At 42.2% G+C, this 16,775-nt stretch overlaps 1 protein-coding gene across 1 annotated transcript in view; it reads left to right on the top strand.

The window, feature by feature from the left end:
• The window catches only part of EFCAB6 (EF-hand calcium binding domain 6), a 221,574-nt gene that overhangs the window by 57,466 nt on the left and 147,333 nt on the right, over nt 1–16,775 (top strand). The window contains exons 7-8 of the mRNA XM_047067112.1: nt 664–788; nt 7,367–7,515. Of these exons, the coding sequence (XP_046923068.1) occupies nt 664–788; nt 7,367–7,515 (274 nt within the window). The remainder of the gene's footprint in view (nt 1–663; nt 789–7,366; nt 7,516–16,775) is intronic.

Genomic DNA, 16,775 nt, shown 5'->3' with positions numbered 1-16,775 from the left:
CTTTTATCCATGCCTATTTGACAAGTGGAAACATATCGTTAACTTGTTTTAATTAGAGTTTGGGTTACCAATGAGTTCAGTACTTTTTTGTGCATTTGTTGGGATTTTTCATTCTTTTTATGTGAATTACCTGTTTACAACCTGCGTCTATGTTCTACTGAGTATTTATTTTAGTGATTTGTAAGAGCTACTCATGCATCATGGTAATTAACCTATAGTTTTTCTCACTCATGTTTCTTTCATTGTGATTTGGGAGTGTGTGTTTTTAACCAAACCAAGAAAAATATTGATGTTGTCAGGCAGATCCATTATTTAAGTGATTCGGGGCTGTAATGTGTGTCTCGGAAAGGACTTCCCACCCAGAAATTGTGTTCTGTGTAATATTCATCTTAACTTTCTTCTGCTTTTACGGTTTGATTCTTCTACTCGATGTACCGTTTACCTAAGGTTTATCCCAGCACAAGCTAGCAAGTAGATTAATTTAACTTTTTTTCTAAAATGTTCCGCCAGTCATTTCAACACCATTTAGTACCTAGTTCGTCGTGCTTTTGGTTCATTCAAGACTTAAATTTTTGCCAGGCAGGTGAAGATGAACAGGAAACACTGAATATTCAAACGGATCTTTGACACCGTCAATAAACGAAAATTCTTTTGTCTGAACAGAGGTCTCCTGGGAGAGTCAATCCATCAAAAATTCCAAAAGGGAGTGCCCTCACAGCTCTGTTTCATCCGAAGAGGTCTGGAAAAACTGCTCCCTGGAAGAAGTTGAGACGGCCTTTTGCCAGGAGGTAAGAGTGTCTCCCTAACGCCCGGGTTCTCTAAAGTGCGAGCACAGGAGATTGACAGCTGTGGAAAACCATTAGGTCTGGACGCTATTTCTAGGCATCGTGTGGATCCTGCCTCCACCTCCTGGGACCCTGAGGCCTCCTCCAACTGTCGTGACAGCCTGTCCGTAACAGTACTGGTGCTGAGAGGCTGGTTCCGACACATCTCTTTCGTGCTGCTCACGCAGTCAATCTGGTGAAGAAGATTCCAGACTCCTGTGAGGACGTGAGGCATCTTTATTGAGCAAAATAAAGGAAAACTTGAGTAAATGAAGAGGTCTTTTTTGGTTCTTGGGTTGGAAGATTCAAAATTAATGTCTGCTCTCCCTATATCTGGATGGATATACATATATATTTTTTTCTTTTGAAAAGTAGTAATAGAGGACCACATAACAATATATCACATAAAAATATAAAGGTATGCTAAGCCTGTATGGCACTGGTACAACCATCTGACATTCAAATTGACTTAAGATAATAGTTGGGTGATGGATCAGTCTGTGTCTGTGAATTCAGCATATGATATCAGGCATTCCAGTAAAGTGTGGCAGGGATGTGGAGTGGCTCACTGGGTAATTATTATTGGAAAAATTCACTAGCCAGCCGTGCAGGGGGAAAAAAAGCTTGTAACCTGCCATTCTTCACACCAAAATTCTGTATGAATCAACTATTTAAATTTAAAAGTACTGTGGGTGAAAATTTTTTAATCTTGAAATCGAGACTACCTTTCAAGCATGATGCAAAGCCCAGAAACCATAAAGAAAAAGATGCTACATCTGATTCCATTAAAATGAAAAGCTTTTGTACAGCAAAACTTTGTGTAAGCAAATGATAAACTTGACAAAGTACGTGCCATGTAAACCACAGACTAAGGTGCGTCGAGCTTTTAAAAACGAATGTAAGGTGTTCAGTAGAAAAATGTCAATGAGGAAAAAATTAACAGAAGCCAGTGTTGATCAAGGTGTTGGAGAAGTGAGTCTGTAATATTGTGTTGGTAAATTAGTAAAGCTTTGTTTTCTCTTATTGTGGTTAATAAATTTATTGTTTTCATAAAAACAGAACCATTACAAAATACATTAGTGTTACAAAAAAAGTAAGCAATTCTGAAAAGTACAAAGAAGAAAGTATAAATTATTCAAAATCCACCGCCCAGAAATAATCAAAGGCAACATTTGGTGAACATAATTCTCGGCCCGTCTTTATTCATATATATAGAAGGATGACTGCCTCGGTGGGTGGGTGGGTGGATGCATAGATAGAAATAATTTTATAAGAAGAGAATCATGCTCCTTTTACAAATAAGATGTATTTAACGTAAATGTCTTTGAATTTACCAGAAGCAAAGGAGACATCACCACCCTCTCCACCCTCATAATTAACCCTTTTGTGGGGCCCGCTGGGTGCGAGGCAGGGTCCTCCTCAGTCTTCACAGCAGCTCCGTGAGCCAGGCCCTGTTATCATCCCAGCTTCAACTTGAGGAAACTGAGGCACGGAGAGGTTTAATGACGGGTCTAGAGTTCCCCTGCCAGTAAGGCCTGGGCCAAGTTTAAATCCAAGTCCTTGCTGACAGTGCTGTCTTCAAGTGAAGCTGAAGATATTTCTGTACTTTGGATAAATATTTCTTTACCACAAGATAATATCAAGTCCCAAAAGGGACTTTGAGACAAGAAGAGAATTAAGAAAGCCATTAAGAGTTGCAGAAATTACGGTGTTTTTGAAGGATCTTTCGACCGCAGGCGGTACGGGCGGGCTCTCGCTTCCCGGTGTTCCTTCCCACCTCACGAGTTTTGTTGTTTCAATTTTGTCCTTAGCCAGTGTTTACCATGATATTTACATTCTATTCCGGTCCTATAATTTCCCCGGTCGTTTGGCCTTCGTTGTGTATTTACGTGGCTATAAGACACATGACTATTCTCCAGCGTTTACCGTAGTTAATCCCTTTCTGAGTTCATTATTTTGATTTATTTTTTGGCTGGCTGGATTTCATAGCCAAGTAATTTCCTTAAGAAAGGCTCATGGGGGCTTTATTCCCTTTGTTTTTTTCATATTTGAGACCGTCTGCCTCTTACTTTTCTACCGGAAGCACTTGGCTGGGTGTAATTCTTCCATCTTGCTTTCTTTTCCTCAAGATGTTGTAAGCCTTGTTCCGTTGTCTTCTGTTCTTGTTTTATTAAGTTTAGTTATTTACTTTAACAGAGACAGAGTGTGTGTGTGGGCGGGGGAGGGGAGAGGAAAGAGAGAGAGAGGGAGAGAGAGAATCCCAAGTAGGCTCCACCAGCACGGAGTCTAGTGAGGGGCTCAAACTCATGGCTATGAGATCATGACCTGAGCTGAAGTCAAGAGTTGGATGCTCAGCTGACTGAGCCACCCAGGCGCCCCTGGCATTGGGTGTCCTGAAGAAGCCTGAGCTCACTGGTTTTTTTTTTCCCCCTTATAGGTAATTCCTTTTTTCTACCTGGATGCCTAAAGTATATATTCTCTTTAATCCTTGAAATTAAAAAGCAAAACTAAACCATACTGGCACGGAGCATTTTATGTCAAAGTTTCCTGCAACACAGTGTGTTCTTTTGAGGTACAGATTCAGTCCGTCATTTCCGGAAAACTTCTCCTGTGTCACTAAAATCCTCTCCTGCTCTCTGTCCCTCTGCCTTCGCAGCATCTTTCCTCCCTTCGGTGTTATTCCCACTTACCCTCACACTGGGTCATCGTCGTCCTCGACAGCTGCCGCCTTCTCCCAGCTTGCCTTCAGCCTTTTTCCCCTGCCTTCGTTCGGAGTCTTTCAAGCCTTTCCTTTATTATTAATTTTAACTCAGACTTGCGTCTTATGCTGTTATTTCTAATTTCTTTATTAGGTCCTGTAATGATACTATTTTTGTCCTCAATTTTCCTAGCTTTGCAATATCCCTTCTTTTTCATTGTCTTATCATCTTGACTTCAAGCTTTTCTTATAATGAATTCATAGTCTTAGTTTCTTTTTATGGCACGAAACCTTTGTAGGTGATCACGTGTTTATATTTTTTTGTATTATGTTTCCTTAGACTGGGTTCTCTGTCTTTTGCCTGATCTGTCTTCTTTCCTTCCTTCCTTCCTTCCTTCCTTCCTTCCTTCCTTCCTTCCCTCCTTCCCTCCTTCCTTTCTTTCCAAATTTCTATAGTTGCAAAACCACTTATTTTCATCCTGCTTGGGCTTAGGTTTTAAGTTTATTTATTTTGAGAGAGAGAGAGAGAGAGAGCGAGCGAGCAGGAAAGAGGCAAAGAGCGGGAGATAGAGAATCCCAAGCAGGCTCCATGCTGTCAGCGCAGAGCCTGATGTGGGACTTGAACCCACAAACTGCAAGATCATGACCTGAGCCAAAATCAACTGAACCGAAATCAAGAGTCAGACGCTCAACTGACTTAGCCACCCAGGCGCCCCTCCCCCATTCTTGATAGAGCTGTATTATTATTCTCACTTCTCTACAGTTTTCCATCATCTGCAACTACACAAATGATGCATTCTCTTACAGAGGGATGTTTAGATTGCTTCCTGGTTTGTGCTGATCCCAATGATGCCGCTCTGAGTGGTTACATACGTATGTTTTGGGGCGTGTGCACAGACATCTCTCTAGGAATAGCTTACACCTAGGAGTGGAATTACCTGCTCGGTTGTAAGGGACGTGCACCTCAGCTTTAACTGACAGTATCGAACTTGTTTTATCTATGTGCTCTGACTGTTCAATTTCCCTCCACAGTGGAATGAGTTTTTGTATCACTTTCTAGAGTTTTATGTGTGTATCATCAGTCCACTCTGTATTCTTTTTTTTTTTTTTTTTTTTGAGAGAGAGGGGGGAGGCACAAGTGAAGGGCAGAGAGAGAGAGAGGGAGCGAGAGAAGTGGAGCTCACCCAAAGTGGGACTCACGCTCACCGGATGCGGGGCTCAAACTCAGGAACTGTGGGATCACGACCTGAGCCGAAGTCAGAGTCAGATGCTTAACTGACTGAGCCACCAAAGCTCCCTGCAGTTGCAAATTGTGTTTCAAAATACCAATATACAGTCCCACCGGAAGCATATGAGAAAGAATTCCTGTCGTTCTGCCTACTCACCAACGCTTAATGTTGTTAGACTTTAACCTTTTTACATTCTGATGTGGCTAGAATGACGTCTGAGCTATCATTTTAATCTTTATGTGCCTTCCTACCGATGTGTCAAAGCTTTTGACATTTTGCAACCCTTCTTTAGAACATTTTTGGTAAAGGGGCGCCTGGGTGGCTCAGTCGGTTAAGCGTCCGACTTCAGCTCAGGTCATGATCTCACGGTCCGTGGGTTCGAGCCCCGCGTCAGGCTCTGTGCTGACAGCTCGGAGCCTGGAGCCTGCTTCGGATTCTGTGTCTCCCCCTCTCTCTGCCCTCCCCCACTCGCACTCTGTCTCTTTCTCTCTCTCTCTCAAAAATAAACATGAAAAAAATTAACAGTTTTGGTAAAAATATATTCATTTAAAACAAATGTTTATTGAATGCCTCCAGCATGCCAAATTGTGCTTTATTCTAGGTAATTATGAGTGAACAAAACAGACACACCCAGCTCTCATGGAGATTGTACAAACTTACATCAGGGGGAGAGGTGTTACACAAACACATTCACAAACACGATAAATAAAGAAAAGGACAGGGTGTTACAACAGAGAATAACAAGGGGGACCTCATCTGGATTGGGGATCAGGGAAGCATTTGTAGAAATTAAATGTACAAACAGAAAATGGGTGTCCTTTTTACTGGCCTATCAATAATGTGATGGTGTGCCATGCGTCGTTTAAAAGCATGATGTAGAGGGGCACCTGGGTGGCTCAGTTAAGCGTCCGACTTCGGCTCAGGTCATGATCTCACCGTCCGTGGGTTCGAGCCCCGCGTCGGGCTCTGTGCCGGCAGCTCGGAGCCTGGCGCCTGCTTCGGATTCTGTGTCTCCCTCTCTCTCTGCCCCTCCTCTGCTCTCTCTTTCTCTCAAAATAAATAAATAAATAAACTTTAAAGTAAATACACGTTAAAAATTTCATAAAAAATAAAAGCATGACGTAGATATGTATTAGTGCTTACAGAAAAACATTTCATGATATATTGTTAAATGAAAAAAAAAATCTGTCAAACCTGGATGTATAGCCATGATCCCAATTTTATAAAGTAGTATGTTTATATGATCGTTACGAGAGTTTCCGGAACACTATGTAAAAAAAATTGGATGGAGAGACTTCCAAGTATCTTTATGTCCTTCTTTTTACTTTGCTGAATTGCTTGTTTTTTTTTTCTTCCTTTTATAAAGAGTAACCATTGAAAATTCCTTGGTATCATGTCACCAAGAGACTATTTCTGTTTCCTACCCCGCTTTTTTCCTAAAAGCTCCTGATGGTGTCAGAAACACGCTCCTGAAAAAAATCTCGTTGGAGACCAATGTCATCAAGCTATTAAAAGTGGATTTCATGAATCCAGTAAATACACTGAGACTACACCCCACATCTGGCTCTGGCTTCTCTCTGTCAACCCACCTCCCCAAAAGAGAGAGGGGCAGATGCAGGCACATTTGGGGTTGGTTCTGTGCAACTTTCGAAGAGGTCTAGGCCCTGAGATTCTCTAAATATTTTTAAAGATTTTCCCGTTAGATTTCTGACATTCCTGTGCAAGCTTTGGGAATGTCAATAAATCTGCTTCTTATTCCTATAGTGGGTAGAGATTCTTGTCCATGTATTTCCATGTTCCAGCAGGTTTTATGTTTGTTTGTTTGTTTGTTTTTCTAAGAAAGTCACCTTATACCCCAAGTTGATGGTTCTTTTGTTTCTCATTGAAGTCAGGAAAGGCCGAATTCAGACAAAGTGAAGAGGGTTGGAAATATTGGAGAATATTGTTATTACTCAATAATAAACAGCAGGAAAAACCTTTGGAAATAAAACCCATCTTCATAGTATTTTTATGAGTCATATAAAAATCAGCGGTTAACCGGCTCTACTGAATTTTAGAAGTTCCATAAAGCAAAACTCATTCACCCTGATTCTTTGTGATTCCCCATTTAAAAAAAGAAGAAGAAGAATTAAAGAAATGCACAACGTGTGCTCTGTTTATGCAGCCTTTATATTAATGAGTTTCTTTACTCTGAAAGCTACTTCTGTTCTTAATAAAATGTCGCCGCCTTTTTTGTTTGATTGACCTGATTTAATCAAGAGACACGTAGCATGGGCTCACAGTAGGAATGGCTTGAAAGTATATTAAGAAAGATGTATCAAACTGGCACATCCAGCGAATATTTTTAGCTCTGAAATTTGAGGTGGAGCTATTATATGTGCTGTTTTTCCCGGAGAAACTTGTCTACCCTGTCAGTTGAGTAGCGGTGACTGGGGATAGTGTTCTGTAGCGAGCTCATCAATTAAACATTTGAAGTTCAGTACATGCCACCATAACCTTTTTGATCAGTTTTTGGAGGGGAAAAATGTGACGAGGTTTTGGTAAAAATAAGCTGGTTGAATAGCGCTTGAAGTGGGTTTCTGTGAATGCAATGCTCGAATTTTTATTCCCTGCAGCTTTCCAAGTCCTATGGAAAGGTTGAAAAAGCCCTGAGTGCAGGGGACCCCTCCAAAAGTGGCTGTGTGTCTTTGAATTACCTAAAGATTGTCTTCGACACCTTTGTGTACCGATTACCGAGGAGGATTTTTATCCAGTTAATGAAGAGGTAAGAGTCCCATTGTTTCTTGACACTTTTTTCCCCCCAAACGTCAGCCAGGAGAATACGGCACAGCTTCATTTATTTTTTATTAATGTCTTCTACTTTTTTTTAGTGAAAATTTCAAACACATGCAAAAGTAAAGAGAATAATATAATGAATCCACTAAGGTACTCAGCTTCAACAGTCAACTCATGGTCAATCATTTATCTTCTTGCCCATTTTTCCTTAACCCTGGATATTTTTGAAACAAATACCAGACGTCATATTTCATTGAAAAGATCTCACTATGTCTTTCTAAAAGATAAGATGTTTTTTTAAAAAAAATTTTAATGTTTTATTTTTGAGAGAGAGAGAGTACAAGCAGGGGAAGGGACAGAGAGAGAGAGAGAGAAAGAGAGACAGAATCCAAAGCAGGCAAGAGAGAGAGAGAGAGAGACAAAATCCAAAGCAGGTGAGAGAGAGAGAGAGAGAGAGAGAGAGAGAGAGAGAGAGAGAATCCAAAGCAGGCTCCAGGCTCTGAGCTGTTAGCACAGAGCCCGACGTGGGGCTCAAACTTGTGAACTGTGAGATCATGACCTGAGCCGAAGCCAGATGCTTAACTGACTGAGCCACCCAGGCGCCCCAAGAAGTCTTTTTAAGAACATGGTGGAAATACTGGTTTCACACCTAATAGAATTATCAATAGTAATAGTAATACATACCTAGCCAGGGTTCAAATCTAACAGATTGTCCCAGATTTTCTTTTACAGTTTGAGTCAGGATCCAAATGAGGTCTGTACATTACAATAGATTGATTTGCCACAACTCCTTTCTTTGGTCTGTAGGGTCTCTCTCCATTTGTTAATTTGTTCCCTTATGAGGCATTTATAGAAGCCTGAATTGTTTATTACGTGGAGTTTCTTGCAACTGACATCTGACAACCGACATCTACAGTGACATTAACATGTTCTCCTGTCTCCCTCTCCCACCCTCTCCTGCCCCTAAATGGATAGATACACAGATATCTGTTCAGTTGTTCTGGCAACAATACTTCATAGGCAGTGGCAGCGAATGGGGACTGGTTGTCTCTCTTTTCGTGGTGTTAGCAGCCATGGTTGAAAGTACTTCTCTCCACGAATTCACTGGGGATTATAAGGTGGTGATATTTCACATCTATCCTTTCTTCTTTTATTGGTTGGAGTGCTTCTGTAATGAAAGCTTTCCCTCTTCAACTACTTGGCGACAGTGAGACACAGCTGGTCTAAGAAAGGCACAATGTCCTTGGTCCTTTCCTTTCACTTACCACCTTCCAAAATAGTGAATTGGTTCCTTCGCATACTCCGTAAGCGAGCAGTGAGTGGTTTTTCCTAAGTTACCACAAACTCATGAATGGAAACATATTTGATGTGTTGCAGTTCATCAGTGTTCTCACTGATACTCAGTCGTTCCATCTTGGCCAGCGGGACCTCCTCAGTTGGCTCCCGAGACCTGTTGGTGCGACCTTGATCGTCCCCAATAGGTCTCTTCCTTTCCGACATGGCAAAATGCTCCTGGCTCTTCTGGGACATCCCTTGCCCTCAACCTGGAATCAGCCATTTCTCTAAGGATCGGGATAATTGGCGGACACCTCGGGTTCTCTGGAAAGGAGAGGCAAGAGAGGAGGAGAAGGAAGAAATACTGTTAAGTGAGGCCAGCTAGACCCATTCTCCACAGCCTCCTCTTTCCTTCTCAGAGGTGAGCCCTGTGTATTGCCACTCTGGCTTCTAGAGTAAAAAGCAAGCAAGGTTTGGCCCTAGGAGTGAGTATTCCCATGGCTCAGAAAACAGCTGTTTTTCTGCCTGTACATGGTGACAATTTTTAGGAATTGCTCTGCTGAATAACTAAAAGCCATATAGTCATTTCTTTGTATTTCGTTTTCAAAATTACACAAGTCATAATTTAATGGCAATAATGAAACTGAGGAGCAGAAAGTCACAATACACCTTCTATAACAAATTTACCGTGTTCGTGTTTCCACATTCCCTTCACCTGTATCCACATACGTATATCATTTTTACGTGTTTGTAATGAAAGTACCTCTACAGTTTTACATTGTGCTTTTTCAATGGGAATGCCAATTGTAGACACTCATCCTGTTGGGTTCATAGTCTTCCAACTTATCATTTGAATGGGGGCCTATTGAGTCCCTTTCTCTGCCAGATATCATGGGAGGTGCTAGGAATATGGAAATAAATAACGAGTAGTCGCACAGCAACGGGGTTCAGCAGAGGAATGGCAGCTATGAAGACCACCGTGGACGCTCAGAGTGTACTTGTCAGGATGCCAAGGGCAGCCAGGTTTGCACTGTTGTGACAACCTGTTCTGACCAGGGACCCAGGGATTTCTGAGTCATGCCCCCTGTCACATTCAACCCGAATTCCCAGTAGAACCGGGCACAAGGGAACAACAGCAAGCGAATACCGAAGTATGATATTTTGAATATCGTTTTAACGTTTCTTCATTTTCGAGAGACAGAGACAGAGCGCGAGCGGGGGAGGAGCAGAGAGAGAGGGAGACGCAGAATCCAAAGCAGGCTCCGGGCTCCGAGCTGTCAGCACAGAGCCCGACGCGGGGCTCGAACCCACGGACGGTGAGATCATGATCTGATCCCAAGTCTGACGCTCAACCGACTGAGCTACGCAGGCGCCCCCTAGTACTGATATTTTGAATTGTAAGTTAGGTTTGTCTTCTGGTGCACATATCTGCCAGTAAAGGTTTGTCCTGTCTTCCTGATCAACTGTTCCCTTTATAATTATGTAGTTATCTTTCTATCCCTCTGGCTTTCATGGTCTATCTTATCTGGTACTAAAATATCCATAACAGTTTTCTTTGGATTAGTATTCGTCCAGTATATCTTGTCTCACTCTTATTGTCACTCTTTGTGTTTTAGGTGTGTTTCTCGTAAAATAGCATATCTGAATCTTAAAAATTCCAAAATGAACCCCTGGGCCTCTTTAGTGGTCAAGTGTAGTCTGGTTCCATTTATTGTGACGGCCATGGTTGGATTTTTCCCCTCTACCACTGTCTTGTTTACTGTCTCTGATTTCTCGGCTCTGTGTTTTTCTCTTTCTCTCCTCCATCGTGTTTGTCTCCGTCCAAGTTTTCCTTCTCACACTTGTGTTCCCCTCCGCTGTCTTGAGAATTAAATATTTTATTTCTGTTCTTACAGAGGAGGTGACCCTTAAATTTTTAACATGTGTTCTCAACTTAGAAAGCCCAAAGTTCACAGTATTTCTACCGTCCTGAATATAACGAGCAGCTTCAACTTACATGTTACCAACGGCTAGTGTTTTCATGCAGCCTTGTTCTGACAACACCCAAATTAGTCATTATTATTGTATTTTTTTATACAATCCATGTTTGTTTAGGCTTTCCCGTGTTTGCCGGTCTGTTTGCTCATCCCTGCTTCTTAAATCTCACCCCTCCTTCAGAATTCAATTTCCTGAAGTATATCCTGTAGTAGTCCTTTAAGTGAGGTGCTGTGAGTGGTGGGTTCAGTCTTGTTTTCAAAAATGTCTATTTTCTACTTACTCTTTAATGAAGATTTTGCAGGGAATACAATCCTTGTCTGAGAGCTATTTTCTTGTAGCACTTCAGAGACATTCTTCCCGGTCCTCTGGCCTCTAGTGTTGTTGTTGAGAGTCTGCTGTCTAATTACCAGTACTTTCTAAGTGATCTGTTTTTTCTTTTTTCTGGTTGCCTTCAAGATTTTCTATTTTTGTTGCTTTACGGTTTCCCCATGATGTGTCTTGCTAGCGATGTCTGTTTATTTAACCTTCCCAGACACATGCTGTCTCATGGTGAGGATGAGTATTTTTCACGAATTCTAGAACATTCGCGGCTGTTGTTCTTTGAGGATTGTCTCTACCCCTTTCTCACCGGTCTTTTCTTCTGGAAGTCTCATTAAATATTTGTTGAACCTCCTCCTTCTATTTTTTTCCTCGTCTCCTAGACTCTTTGGCACTTCCCATGTCTTTGTCTGGGCGCCATTCTGACTCTTTTCCTAGAATCTATTTTGGTTCACTAACTCTCTGCCATGCCAGATCTCCTCCCGGTCTTGCACAGTCCAGGTCTCCTATGCCCAAATGAGCATTAAACCCCAGCCTCTTAGTGCCAGCATGAGATCCCAGGGCTTCCTGTAGCACAGCCTGCCCTGTCCGGGTCTGATGCACTCCCTGGGCTCTCGTGGCCATAACTCACATTCCCACTGCACCACAGTCCGTTCCCTCCACGCCTCTAGCACCTGTGCATTTCCCCTTCTTGTTTTCAACTTCCGCCATATGTTTTAAAATAATCTTGTTGATGTATTTATTCCAGTAGTCATTGAAATTTTTGATGTGTTTGTTGATATATTTCTGTGATGAGACCAGGAGGCTTGGGGAGAGATCCACTGTGTTGCCAGAAATCTTACCTTAATGTGTTCATGCTGGCTGGGAAGTTAGGAAAGTCTCCAGAGAGTCAACAGAACTGAATGGGAGCTTTGAGAGGTGAAGAGGAGTTTCCCACATGGGTGGCCGGAGAAAGACATTCCATCCAGAGGAATCAAACAGCACGTCACAGGGACTGGTTTGATGGGGTCACGATCCCTTGTTAGGGCTCTTTAATTTTATATACCAACATGTTTTTAACCATTTCACTGCATTTGAGTCTTTAGTCTCTTTTTAGTTTTGCATATGTTTGTTTGTTCATTTGCTCAGCCAGCCCACAGATCGTTCTGGAACCTGTACTGTGTAACCCGGCACTGGGCTCACTAGGGGCCCAATGGAGAGGAGGATATGACCCCTGCCCTCAAAGAATGTTACTTGCTGGCGGATGAGACAACATGCGGAGACATACCAGTAGTGAAAGGAAGGGCGCAGGGTGACAGGGCTGTGCTGAGAGTGATGGGGAGAACCTTGGACCCTCTGGGAGGGCTCTGGAAAGGCCTCTCTGCAAAGGTGAAGTTTAAACAAAGACCTGAGACATCAGGAGGAGAGCCCTGGGAAGGGCTAACCCATGGGCGATGTTCTGGGGCCTGGCGGGAGTTGGCAAGAGGGAGCGAGAGGTGAGGTAGAGGGAAGGCAAGGGCTTGGGAGGGGACTGGGGTCGGGATCATTGCTGAGGGAGTCGAGGACAGGCTTTGAGTCAGATTCAAGGCTAGAGGGTGAATACTTTGGTGCATTTTTATAAGGATTGCCAAATTGCTCTCTGAAAAGATAGTCATGATTTATATTGTCAACATCGTGTGGATGTTCTAGTTTCCTACTCTTTCCAGCATTGAATATTAACATTGTTTTAAAATATTGATAGCTTAAGGGGTATAAAATGGTGCCTCATTATCGTTTTAATTTATATTTCTTGGAGCGATATTGAGCTTGGACATTTCCACGAGCCTGTGTGCTGATTGTATCTCCCCTGACGTGAATTCTCCTCATGTCCTGATTGGTTAATGCCCCCACTGATGGTTTTTTAAGTCAATTTTATCACCTTTTTGTTTGACAATTTTTTATAATTAATTAATTATTAAGAGAGAACCCTTTTCTGTCATAAGCAGAATATTTTCTTGTAGATATTTTTCCCAGCTTGCCGCTTCCCTTTCATTTATGTGATACCTCATTGTTTAGAAGTTTACATTTTAATATAATCAAATACATTAATCTTCTTTGAGGATGTCTTCTGTTGCTTAATCTATAAATTCATCATTCTTACTCAGCCTTGAGAAAAACGCTTTCTACTCTGCTTGTTTTTTTTTTTATTCTTTGAAAACAAAACACTTTAATCCATCTTGACATAAGGTGGGTATCCAAATTAAATTTTTTTTCCCAAATAGATAATCTATTTTACCACCACCACTTGTGAAATAATTCTTTCCCCATTGTTTCTAATGTCTGCTTTGTCAGGCATTCGATTCTCTCCACAATTTGGTTTAATGTGTCCTTCTAGTGTGTTCTATCAGTCTAGCTTTCTCTTGTATGTGGACGTTTCTATCCAGTGCTTGGTCTACACTGACCCATCCAACTGCCCTTTTATTTTCTGTTTTACCTTTAGAAAGGACATTGGGTTCCCTGCACTGTCACAGTTATTTCTTGAATTTCATCATTATGTCACCTCCTAGAAAGAATCTGCAGGATTCTACCATGAAAGCCTTGGCCCTCACAAAACCGGCTTTAGAGGTGGGACTGGGGACCTGCAGTGAGTGACATTGTTTACTTACGACGACGAGTCCATGATTGTGTTGGGCCAATTCTGTGTGGCTTTTGTATCTAGAAAACGAGCGAAAAGTTTACTAAAAAATTGGTACACAAGTGTTCACAGCAGCTGTATTCCTCATTGCCCCAAACTGGAACCAGCCCAGATGTCCCTGAGCAGGTGATTGGGTAGGCAATCTGGTTCATCTATACGCTGGCATATTTCTTAGCAATAGGAGGGAGTGGATGAATCTCAGAGACATTCGAAGGGAACTGGTCTCGAAGGTTGCGACTCTAGGATCCTGTCTAGGTGACATTGTGGAAAAGGCGGGACAAGAGGATCGGAGAAGGGGTCAGTGGTTTCCGGGACTCAAGGGGGGGGGAGGCCTGGCTCCAGAAGGGCAGCGCGAGGGAGGTTTTGGGGTGGTGGGGCCTTTCTGCATCCTGGGTGCGGTGGTGGTTGTGTGAATCCGTACATGTTAAAACTCCTAAAAGTATATACACCAAAGGAAAAAGTCCATTTCAGTGCATTTTAATTGGCTAAATAAAATTTTTAAATATGTCCTTTAAAAAAAAAAGGCAAACAACACAGTAAAGAATAAGGCAGGAAGTAAAATAAGATCTAAACCCTCATACTAAAATAGTTTGAAAAATTATTCTTACTATCCAATTCAAGAATGGAATTCTTGAGGGGGAAAAAGTCATCTTTTTGAATTTGTTGTTTTTTTAGAAAAATACTCAAGATCTAGGGCCTAAATTAAAACCTCTAACATCTTGGTAATAAGACATAAAATCTTGATCCAAATAATATTTTAGAGATTTTAAAAAGCTGTTTTCCTTATACATATATATACATATACATATATATGTACATATATGTGTGTGTGTATATATATATATTTTTTTTTTTTAACGTAATGGTAGGCTTTAATTGAACAGCTCACTTGACCTTTATTGCTAACATGCTGTGTTTTCAATGTCACCTAGGCTTTTATATAAGACACAGCTGGTAAAAGGTGTTTAAATATGAAGAGTGAGGTTTGAGGGAGGGCCGAGAGGGTGGAATAAACACGCTGACTTGCTATAACTTTCCTATTCACCAGATGCTTCCTCCATCCAACATGCGAGCAGGTTCTCGCTCAGAAACATCTCCTGGTGAGAATTTTCCCGTTCACTCGGTAACATTACTGGCCTGACGGAAGCCATAGAAGCAGACACAATAAGCCATTTAGCCCAAATCACATTAAATGTAGAAGCAACACCCAGTATCGCTTCTCGGCCTTTTGGTTAAGATCAAGTGAAACAATACCCAGTGGTATATTTTCAGTTATCGCCCAACCTCTTTAACCCACACGTCTAGGATCTCTTGTGCCTGTGGGACATTCTGGAAAAGGCAAAACAATAGGAACAGAAGAGAGATCAGTGGTTGCCAGGACTGGAGGAGAGGAGGGTGTGACTCCAGGGGGCAACACAAGGGAGGTTTTAGGGCAAGGGAGCTGAGAAGGGTGGGGATGGTCAGAGGAAGAATATTCAGTGCCAACTACCGTTCTGAGCCTCAGCAGACTTCCAGGGATAAAAAAACAAAACAAAACAAAACAAAACACACCTTGTCCTCTGTAGGGATGAAAACCTTGTATCTCCAAAGCAGGAGCTACTCAAAGTCCCGCTTCCTACCTGAAATCTAAAATGTTAGCTACTGTTAGTGCTTTTTACATAAGGAAGTGAGGGAAATAGGAAAACACAAACAACGTATAAAAGAGTCTCTAAACTCACATTACTGTAACTGGTCATGAGATCTGAGTTGATAATTATAGTGTGCTCCTTCCATCATCCATTCTCTGTCCCCCCTACTTTCTCTGCCAACATCTTTGCTGGACAGCGCTGCTCACCTGCTGGGGTCCCCAACCTTCATTTCACAGGATCTCAGTCCTTGGTGGCCATCTCTTTATTGGGCTGCCTCAGCTGGCTTACTGCACGGAATGTGGTCTATAGAAAAAGCACCCTAACCCCTAGGGATTTCCTCTCAGCTGACTCTGTAGTTGAATCACCAGCAAGGTGCCAACCGTTCTATCAAGTCTGTTCTGGCGATGGGTTATGTGACAAGACAAGTGTGTTCTGTGGAGCTGAGGTTATTGCCATCCCGTCACCACCATCAAATGAGTCCCTTAGTTACTCTGATGCATGGGACATCACGGTGATGGATAAAACATTCTGGAGGTCCGTGGATGATGGTAATGGAAAAAGCATTTCAGGCAGGGAAGGCAAATTTGTATCTAGGATACGTATGGAGACAAATCACTGCTCCCTCCACGATGAAGGGGCCCAATGTAATCTTTGCCAGGTGACTGGCAAGCCCACCTGGAGAAGGGGACCATATGAGGGTTCAGCGCTGGCCTCTGCTGTTGTTGGCAGGCTGAGTACTTAGCTGGGCAGTAGCCAACTCAGCTTTATGATGAGAAGTCCATATTTTCAGACCAAGGCACAGCCCCTATTCCTGTCTCCATGAGCACATTTGTATGGAAGTCCATGAGCAAGCACCAGTTGCCTGGGCAAAGCGACTGACTGTCACCTGCAGGAACAGGTCAACTTTCCTCCTAATAATCCATGTAGGTGCCTCCCAGTGGGGCACTTATGTGGGCCATAAATACCTTTACAAGCTGTGCTGCTTTTCTTTGATGAGTCAACAATTTATACTACAGCCTGGGCCTTCTGCAATTGCTTTTTCTTACTCGACGCCCCACTCAGAACTGCTGGGTTGCCCAAGAACAGCAGAACAGATCAGAATAGCAGGACAAAATTGTCTCCGAAATCCAGAGACACCCTTCAAGCATATGAGTCTTTTTTGTGTGATGGGTGGTAAGAGACTTTTCAACTGGTCTTTCACTTTATTTTTTTTTATTTTTTAATTTTTTTAATATGAAATTTATTGTCAAGTTGGTTTCCATACAACACCCAGTGCTCATCCCAACAGGTGCCCTCCTCAATACCCATCACCCACCCCCCATCAACCCTCAGTTTGTTCTCAGTTTTTAAGAGTCTCTTATGCTTTGGCTCTCTCCCACTCTAACCTCTTTTTTTTTT

This window comes from Lynx rufus, unplaced genomic scaffold (assembly GCF_022079265.1).
Source record: "Lynx rufus isolate CCGP_SWC_20201006 ecotype Redwood Valley unplaced genomic scaffold, mLynRuf1.p SCAF_7, whole genome shotgun sequence".
In the NCBI taxonomy this organism is placed as follows: Eukaryota; Metazoa; Chordata; class Mammalia; order Carnivora; family Felidae; genus Lynx; species Lynx rufus.
This window is presented reverse-complemented; position numbering and strand designations above follow the sequence as displayed.